The sequence below is a fragment of the Montipora capricornis genome, chromosome 12 (assembly GCF_036669925.1).
Source record: "Montipora capricornis isolate CH-2021 chromosome 12, ASM3666992v2, whole genome shotgun sequence".
In the NCBI taxonomy this organism is placed as follows: domain Eukaryota; kingdom Metazoa; phylum Cnidaria; class Anthozoa; order Scleractinia; family Acroporidae; genus Montipora; species Montipora capricornis.
The window spans coordinates 14626061-14636060 of NC_090894.1; the positions used below are offsets into that span (position 1 = coordinate 14626061).

General features: G+C 40.4%; 2 protein-coding genes and 1 long non-coding RNA gene across 3 annotated transcripts in view; 2 read left to right on the forward strand and 1 right to left on the reverse strand.

Moving 5' to 3' along the window:
* The window catches only part of LOC138026318 (cancer/testis antigen family 47 member C1-like), a 3721-nt gene extending 1641 nt beyond the window's left edge, over positions 1 to 2080 (forward strand). Inside the window, exon 2 of the mRNA XM_068873612.1 lies at positions 874 to 2080. Within this exon, the coding sequence (XP_068729713.1) occupies positions 874 to 1318 (445 nt within the window). The 3' untranslated portion in view covers positions 1319 to 2080. The remainder of the gene's footprint in view (positions 1 to 873) is intronic.
* Positions 2081 to 3533: 1453 nt separating this feature from the next.
* Positions 3534 to 5695, forward strand: LOC138027358 (uncharacterized). Its single transcript, XR_011127456.1, has 2 exons — positions 3534 to 4048; positions 5361 to 5695. It is a non-coding gene; the product is annotated as an uncharacterized lncRNA (long non-coding RNA).
* Positions 5696 to 7196: 1501 nt separating this feature from the next.
* The window catches only part of LOC138026343 (proton-coupled folate transporter-like), an 8629-nt gene continuing 5825 nt past the window's right edge, over positions 7197 to 10000 (reverse strand). Inside the window, exon 5 of the mRNA XM_068873655.1 lies at positions 7197 to 8179. Coding sequence (XP_068729756.1) covers positions 8032 to 8179 — 148 coding nt within the window. The 3' untranslated portion in view covers positions 7197 to 8031. The remainder of the gene's footprint in view (positions 8180 to 10000) is intronic.

Sequence of the window (10000 nt, forward strand, 5' to 3'; positions counted from 1 at the left end):
CTGTTGTACTGTGTATTAGACTTCGAGTCGTACTATATTTAAATAACATGAAGGTGAGTCTCGCGAAAACTGTTTATTTTATTAAATGATTCCACTTGTTAGTACCAAAGGTGCGTACGTAGGGTTGTCGTTTCTCGAGAGGAGTGGAAATTCTCGCGAAAAACACGGACAAAACTTTTAGACAATTTGATGAGAATCGACCACCTCTTGCCACCACCCAAGAAAAGTATTTAGAAAACTGGACCCGGTTTTTCGAAAGCCGATTAACTTAATCCAGGATTAGCGAAGAATTTTGTTTCATGTTTGTTCAACTTTTTGGTGAAAGTTTCTTTTTCTTATTTTTGTTTGTCAAGAGTGACTTCTTCCAATGTAATTTTTTGCCGAATATCAGCGTTGAACAGCATTTGAGAGTAGAGAAATAAACTCCTTGGTTAATTTATAATCTGGGATTAGCGTTAACCGGCTTTTGAACAACCGGGCCCAGTACAAGACTGTAAAGAGAGGGCGCCGACTCGTAATACTTCACTTCAAAAAACCTTCACGTTTTCCTTGAAGAGTAAATTGTGGAATTTCCGGGATTGTGATCTAACCTTTAGACCATGCCATAGAAAATACAACCAATCAGAAGGCAGGAAAACCGTTTTATATTCGTCACTTGTATTTTCGTAGTATACACATGCGCCTTAAGGTTCGTGTGTATACCAAGAAAATACAAGAGACTCGTGGGATATTTCACGGCACTCGAAAGCGTTGAATAACTAGTATATATTTTCAGTCCAGATGTGGTCACTGAGTACTGAATATGCAGAAAAACAGATGTAAGTAATTCGAAAAGGAGATATTTGCCATTTAACATCTTTTATTCACTCGTAGACACACTCGCACGGTGGTGTCACCCAGACTGAAACTCAAAAGGCCAGTCCCAGAGGAGGTGGAGGCTGGAATAGTGGAGGACGGGCCAGAAGAGGCGGCGGCTGGAGTAGTGGAGGAGGGGGCAGAGGAACTGGCGGTTCTAATTGGGGAGAAGGGGGCGGAGGAGATTTCGGCTGGTGTTGGGGAGGAGCGAGCGGAGGAGGAGATGACTGCGGGGGCAGCGACGGAGGATGTTGCGGAGGAGGCGACGGAGGAGGGTGCTGGGGAGGAGGAGATGACTGCGGGGGCAGCGACGGAGGATGTTGCGGAGGAGGCGACGGAGGAGGGTGCTGGGGAGACTAAGGCTGAAGAAGCCGGAAGCTTAAGTTTGGAAGAAACAATTTCAGGTTGTGGAAAACCTTTTCTTGCTTGTGACCTGATATCAAGAAACTTGAACTTAATGTGATGACGAAATATTGTACTTGAATTTATAATGACCTCTGTTGTCCGATAAAAATATTTAAACTTTGTATACAAGCATGAATAGTAAAATCTCAGAGCGTTCTTGTCAGCTCTTGACAAGCCTACACACGGGCTTTCATCTCGTTTTGTTTTTATGTTTCTTTGTTTGTTTGTTTGTCTGTTGTTCGTGCGATCAATGCATTTCATAATAAGCTCCATCCGCGAAAGATCGCTATAGAAAAAAACAAAGCAAAAGAAAAGCCTTTTTGCAGGAAAGTGGTTGACATTCTTTTCGACTTCAGTACCAAACCTATTTGTCTTCAGCCAGCATAGAGGTGGCACAGAGCTATGTAGAGGAGAAGCATGAACAGAGAGCCGAAATCAACGATAAAACTCCTTTGTCGTAGGCCAGTGTAGTGAATCATTCGGGTGCGTACAGTGCTGAAGAGAAGTAAAAGAAGACCGTTGTTAGTAAAGAGAAGAAAGAGCTTTGTTGTAGACAAAAAAAAAGGACATTGGATGAACATAAGTGTCCAAGAGGAAATGATACTGAACAATGAACTAACCGAAATGTTACAGTGTATTGTAAATATTGAAAATGTAGCGAGTTTCCGTTAAGTGCTAATGTTTAAGATTAATTTTAGAAAGTAAAGCCTTTGAATTATCAATCAAACAGTAAAATTAATTGGTATCAAATATTTCTTTTTCATATTTTAAGTAATTTAGACTTGTAATTTTGTAGCTTTGTAATAAATTAATAACTAGCATTTTATATATGTTCTGTGTTGCGGGTTCATCAGAAAGGGTTTGTGTAGCTTATATTTGTTTCCCGTTAACATTTTCATTTTCCCTCTCGTCGCCCGCGCCAGAAGACATAAGTCACATCAATTAAGTCCATTTTTTAAAATCAAACTGTCCGATTTTGCGATGAAACATTTGACGCATTTTTGGAAATTCTTGTTCTCCTAAAAAAGCCTTGATGTTTTCGGCATAGTCTAAACCTTTCCGCGTAGCATTCTATTGAGTACCCACAGTTTAAAAGACTATGTTGCACCAACTGGTAAACGGGTCTAATTTATTGGGAAAAAATGAGCAGGAGCTTGAAAAAAAGCCATACGACGTACCGTTTTGTCATGGGCGATCTCTTGAACGGATTTTCGAACAGACCTTTAAACTGAATATTCCACCTAACAAATTTTATCCTGCGTTAGTAATATTTTCACTACAGAGCCGAACCCAGTGTGAGGTAGGCGGGGACTGACTCCCTAAGTTTTTGTTTGTGGCGCTACTCCTTAATTCCCTGCCCTCTGAAAATTTTAACAACCTGGAAAATTGAACCGAAATAAATGTTTTGTACATTTTAATAAAGAAATTGCTTTGATTTTTTACAATCACGTAAAATACTCTTGCCTCATCGATTATTTTGCTGCAGGATTTACTTTGTATCAGCGAGAGGTTCACAGTGCCCCTGGGCTTTCCCTCCTGAAATTAGTGTAATTGAAATTGGCTCAAGCGTTTAAATAGGAAAAAAATTGTTTCCACAATTTTTTCTGTGTGAATTGTTTTTAGACCATGTCGTTGTGAAAGAAGGAAGTTAATTACCTTTTAATTATGTCAGCCTCGAGGCCGATGGGCCCGTTTTCTCGAAATTCACGAGACCTTTGCGCTTCCTGAAAAGGGTATGTAAAACTGTGATTCACCTATTACAAAAAAGCTACAGTCTGTGACAGAACTCGTTTGAACAGTACACGACTATACAGATCCGAAGCTTTCGCAGCTCATTCTCCCCTCAATGTTGTTTTAAGGCGAGTTTCTGAACCCATTTGCCAAAACAACATTGTGGAAGGGCAAGGGATTGTAAACTGTTTAGACAAAAAGGGGGAAATGATGGGAGAGTTTTAACGTCTTTAGCGCCTTCCTTTTGTCTAGATTCAATTCATAAGGAAAGATGGCAGGCGACATTCACAACTTCGAGCAACACCTTTGGAAACTTGGTCACAGTTCTATCAGTAATGCTTGATTGAGCAATTTGACATTTGACATTTTTGTTTTTGATTGAAGATCACTCACAAGGAAGTAAAAGGGACTCACAAGGGTAGAAGAAGGAGAAGAGGATATGGCGGCGGAATGACCGTCAGAGGTATGGTCGGCACAGGAGGTTGTGGGCCGGGAAACGTTTCGTGAAAGGATCACGAGACTGAAATAGCTTTACTTGAAAGAGGAAAAATAATCGTGCGGCCTGCATTTTAACACATATTTTTGCGATCACAACAGTGAAAGCGAAATCACCAAATTTGAGGCTTTGATGATAACATGAGCAGACGAGTGTGAACCTTCTATTCTCTATTATAGTATGTAACCGCTCGGACCAATTTGTTTTTTGGGATATTTCGCGTACACTGTACTACGAAGAGGAGGAGAAAAGTTATATTTTGAAAGTGACGTCTTTGTCGACGTCGGTGTACCGGAAAGTTTTTTTTTAGTAATTACAATCACGTAAAATACCTTGACTGTGTGTCATCCAATATCGTGCGTCTTGTCACAGGTCCGTAAAATTCCCGTATTTTTACTAACTAATGGGTTGCAGTTGTAAGCAAATAAATTGATGTTCTGAGTTTTACAAGCTCAGTTTTTACCACTGGCTGTTAGTTTGCGAAGGTGTCTTGTCTACGTACATACAGCTCGATTTTAGTGATTCAAGATGGGTAGCTGCCTTTCTTGCGAGAATGGAGGGGTAAGTTGTTTACTTTCGGATGTCACGGTCGTATTGAACCAAATGCAGCCCTACGCATGGCCGTTACTTCGAAAACAAAATGATTTGTATGGTATTAATGTAGATCGATCTAGGGCATTCTTTCTTTTTAGAGTAACTCTTGCCTCATCGCATATTTTTCAGCAAGATTTACTTTGTATCAGCAGTAGTTTCACTTGTCCCTGAATTAGTCTACTTGACATTGGTTTAGGTTCAAATGCAAAATTCGTTGTCAAAAATCTTATGTGTGATGTTAAGTGTTTTATCTACTAGAGATCACTTCCTTGTGAGAGTCTGTGGAAGTTATCTTTTGAGTTATCTTAGCTTTTAGACCATGGGTTCGTTTTTCTCGAAATTTATATGAACATTTTGACAGGAAAAAAATCCAGTTTTAAAAAGCAATTGGTTTTATTATGGGTTCAGGCTCCTCTTCAATGGATGCAAGTGGAATAAGCTTATATTGCTCCACATAGCCTTCCCCTAATTATCGTGTTGAATAAAGTGAATTAGTCTCCTTACCGACAATAGCATATCACTATCCAAAGCTATTTTTTATTGCAACAGATTGAGAAAATTCAGACGATTTTACTGCCTAATTTTAAGGCCAGTTGCTCTAAGACCTCATATATTGTTATTGTGTCGTAAATAGTTCTTGGCAAGCTTTTTTCCCTATCTATTTTTGCCAATTGTTGTTATTTGTATTAGACTTCGATTCTCTCTATGAGTCTCGCGAAGATAACTGCATTTTAAAAATAAATGATTTCACTTATAGCTATATTTCTTCTTTACAAACATTGACGTCACATTTCTTTTGAAATTTGCCAACCACCGAACAAAAGCAGTCATTGTTTCAACAGCCAATTCGGTTGTGGTTGGCATATTAACAACAATTATGAGTGACGTCACGAGAAACATCGCTATCAGTACGATGATAGGTCGGTCTTGCCTTACTTTACGAGCGTATAGGGTTTGTCGTCTCCGAGGCTCAAGAGGGAGCGCGAAGTTTCGCGGAAACACGATCAAAATTGTACACAACAAGTCAATGGGAATCGACAACCACCCAAGAAAAGTATCGAGAACAGAGCACCGTCTCATAATCCTTATATATCACAAAATTCTGTGAGACTCTGATGAAACTTCACGTTTTTCCGTTAAGAGTAAGGCGTAGAATTTCCTGTTTGTGGTCGAACCTATTCTCTTAAGCAAATGTGGTCGAGCACTGAATATACAGAAATTCGGTTGAGTTCTTCCGAAAGGCGTTATTTGACATTCTTCATCTTGTGTTTACTCGTAGACGTATTCCAGTAGTGGCACGTCAAGGTCCGGCTGGAGTGGCGGAGGAGGTGGCGGCTGGAGTTTTGGAGGAGGGGGTGGAGGAGATGGCGGCGGAGGTGGTTGCGGAGGAGGTGACGGAGGCGGGGGATGCTGAGACTGAAGAAGTTCGGATGATGACCACATTCAAGTTGTTCCTCGGTGTATCATGAAATAAGAAGAACACATTGTTAATGCTACAAACAACGTCCCTAAGTATTTGAGTTAATTGCCTGTTAGACAGCAGTTTTACATTTTTCAGTTTTAACCTTTATATACTGGTTACAAAAACACAAAATAAAGACGTTCGTAACTGTATCTGAGCATGAGAATATTTTTAGTTATGTTCTTAAAAATTCTGGCAGTAGCCCATTCACCTTATTCCAAAATGGCCGCTGATTTATGCGCATACAAATTGAGGTGGCCCTTGTTGCCTCGTTCAAGCTAAAATATTCTTTTGAATTTTAAGCTTAAGAACGAGGCATCAAGAGCTAATTTGAATAAAAACAAAAAAATATTTAAATGGCGGCCATTTTGTAATAAGGTGTATGAAACAGCATTTTTACAGACCAAGTCGTTTTTAAATTAATTTTCCCGCGATATCGGACCTCTCCAGCTAATAATCACAAGTCTTGCACGAGAAATTATTACTCGTGGGATTGAGAATGATCACTCGTGAAATCTGACGGAACTAACCGGCCAGACCGGGCATTTGGAAGGACTAACGCTACAACGCCTTCAAATTAACACACTTCGAGGATGATATACATACTATTCGAGAAGAATGCATTAAAGCGTTCCTTCAAATTGTCGAATTTTCGTTGAAAAAATGACGGGTCTGGCCGGCCAGTTCTGATAAAAGGAAAGCGCCCCTAGTATTGGAGTTGTAGGTCCCTGGTTATGAGCTCCAATTCTGGTTTATCTCAGCCTGAAAGTTTCTTTTAAAAACCTGAAAAAAAGAGTTCAAGAGAAGCTATGGTCCTCCCAATTACGAACGCAATTTTAGCAATTGCGTAGAGTCCTGAGAAGACCAGATGATTCAGCCATGATATCTCATCAGCAGGACGGGCTCCAGAGACTATATAAGTAATGGAAAGGTTCTCAGACGCTTGCGACCTTTTCGGTCTCACAATCAGCCAAAAGACCCAAGTCATGGAACAAGGTACACCATCTCCGCCTTGCATAAAAGTCAACGGTGAAGAACTGGAAGTTGTCCACCAGTTTCAGCACCTGGGCTCCACTTTCACCGACACCCTATCTCTGGATGTGAAGCTCTGCAAGCGCATCGGCAAGGCATCAGCAACACTCTTTAAACTCACATGGAGAGTATGGGAAAATAAGCATCTCACAATTCCCATCAAAATCACTGGGTAGAAAGCTTGTGTCATCAGCACTCTGCTATATGGTAGCGAATCTTGGACTACATACTCCACAAAAGATCCTCGGAATTACATGGCAGGATAAGGTGCGTAACAACCTAACGATGTCCTCTCAAAAGCAGGCATCCCGTCCATGTTCTACGTAAACGTCGTCTACGCGGGCTGGGCCATGCTCGCAGGATGGACGATGGACGCGTCCTAAAGGATCTTCTCTACGGCGAGAACCGGCAAATGCGGAAAGAATGATCAGAAAAAATAGCCTGCCAACAGCAGGACCATCCAGTTCCACGGCCTGCATCTGTTTTCACGTGCCGCAGCGCTGCAGCAGAGACTGCAAATCTAGGATTGGCCTCCGCAGCCATTTAAGACGATGCTCCTCAGCAAACCCTCACCGGAGCTATTTTCAGTGACAAATAAAAGAATAACTTCAAAAAGTAAAATTTCAATGATTCTTCGCCAGTTTATCTAAAATGTTTTAATTACTTCTAAAGAGGTGACAATATGGTTGCCAATTTGTGGTATGGCAGAGTATGTAACATTTGTCGATTTTTCCCGCAGGTCGTATTGGCAAAGGGACGACACCACCACAAGCGGGTTAATCAACAATTAACAGCCATTGTAATTTACAATTGGAAAAAATGAAATGTAATTAAATTGGGACGCAGTTTTGTTCAACACGAAGACAATATAAAAAGGGTAGCTTCAGTCTCTTTTTCGAATTAATTCAAGCAAGATTGATAACCCAAGACGGCAATCAACAAAGAGTGACACAGACACAGAACCCATAGCGACGACAGATAACATATTATAAACATATTATGGACACATTGCGGTCAGGGGCTTTTTTACCAGAAATTATTACAGAGCTCTGTACGCGTTCACGGTTGATTGACAATCATTCGCATGTGCCTAAGTCACCACGCCTGTTACAGTGCATCTCTGTGTTTTAATCGCCTAGCACCGATTGAAATCTGTTCAATCCACCCAGTAAGTTAAAAGCACGTGTATCACGCATATTCCTTTGTCGTCATCCATGCATAAAGGACGTAAAACGATCAAATTTCACGAACAATGTTAAGAAACCCACTTCCTATCTTTAAGACAGAGCCTTCCATTCACGTCAAGGAATAATTCGACCACGCTCGAATACTTCATCGCGAAGTGCTTACGATACCAACAGGATTACGAAAGCGACATTTTCGTTGAAAATGCCGATTTCGTTCCGAAATCTCTTTTTACTGGATGGGTGTTCTTTATACTTCGTGGATGTAATATTTAAGCAGATGAAGGTTGGCTTCCGTACTGGGCCCGAGAAGATGTCTCGTTTACCACTCTATCAGCATTCAAATAATCTCCCTGAATAAGTGACCCGTCAGCGGGGTCTGTTGGTAGATTCTCGCGTCTTTGTAAAATGTACAACCAACTACAAAACAGAAAAAAAAACAGTTAGCTTTTAGAGTTTACTGAAACGCGGAATGCCACAGGCCTACCAAGTACAAAACTTGAAGGGAACCTCCACTCTTACTACAAAATAAGTTTAAACCGAAGTAAATTGGGTTTACAAACAAAACCAATTTTGAAGGCCTGTTTAGATTTATTCATGTTGCCATAGCAACGGCATATACATCAGCTTAACTATCAAAAAACCGAAGTTTGTGTTGTTAACTTTCTTGCTACCATTTTTGGCGACCAAAGGATCAAGGGCTTTAGAGAAAAAGGTAAATGAAGCATAGGTACCAAAAACTGTGTTCGGGCCACCTTAACCAGCTTCTTTTTGTAAAACAAAACAATTGCACACAAGATTAATCTTCTTGAAGAATGAAAATCCTGCTTCGTAATCATGCGCTTGCTGACTATGTAAATAAACTCTGTGTCAGTTTAAACTGCATTAACAATAATTATTGTTAAATAAAACAATCGTTGGTTCAAAAGTTCACACGTTTAGCTGTGTGTGCAAGGAGTTGTGATTCACTTGGGAAGTTTTAAAGTGCACTAAATGTCCGTTATTGTTGCAAGCCAATAGACGAAATGTCGCACGCTGACCGCGTTTTTGGCGGGAAGTTGCATGGGTTGGAACCCGCGTTTTTTGGCGGGAAGTTGCACGGTCAGCGTACTGCATTTGTCGCTGCGTTTTTTAGTAAAAAAAGCAAACATTTTGAAGACAACAAAAAAATACAAGTTAAGTATTTTTTTTATGTCGTGCAAGGAGGAGAAAAAGAGAAAGAGAGAAAAAAACAGTAAGCAGGTGACCAGGAAGCGATGCTCAACGTTAAAGAGAGCGACTGGGAGCATGAAAAAACAGGTGAAATATCAGTGACAAACAAAGAGAGAGAGAAAGGACAAGAGAGAGCCCGAATAAAGAGACAAAATTATAGTGATGTGCAGCAGAAGAAAGAGCAAGCACGTACTCGAGAAAACAGGCAGGATAATGGTGACGAAAAACGGCGAAAAGAGCATGGACAAATAAACTGATTTCTAGCAATGAGAAGGCCGGACGGTCGAGTGGTAAGCAGACTACATGTAGATATAAAAGTATCTAAATACATAATAATCGAAGAGCCCTGCTTTTAGACTTGCCTAAATATAGATATCTTATGTTTCTCTCATACACACTCCAAAAGTCTTATTGCGAATCGGAAATACTAAGTTTGGCTGATTGTGAGAATGTATAGTTTGTACAACCTCAGCTCTAGCAGTAAAAAGTGGAACAATAATTGTCAGCAAAACTTTAGTTTAATAGCAAAATTCCTTGGGACAGTCGAGGAAATACAAATAAACAACATCGTTTAATCGAGCGAGAACACCCCCCACCCCCCCCCCCCCCTCTTCTCCTCCCTACAATGTTGTTAAAAGGAAACAGTTACACAGGAACTTTAGGACGTACGAGACACAGTTCAACATTGTTTGGGGGAGGAGGAAGGAGTGCCATATTATTAGATTTATCCTCAGGGCGCAAAATGTCCCAAGAAATTTAACCTCCGTTGTAACTCCCACGAGAGTGGTAGAGGATCCGAACTCGTGATAAGAAGGTCTTAGTTTGACTTCTGCGAAGGAACCACGAGTCACCTTTTAAAAAAAGGATACATTTCTTCAGGAACTATTTAACAATTATTCTATGAGGGGCGCACTGGATATGAAGTGATAGATAACGAGCCTCGTTAGTCGAGTTGATTATAATCATTTTATATCCAGCAAGCCCGAGTAGAATAATTGTTTTATTAAAAACTCCAGGATCAACAACTCT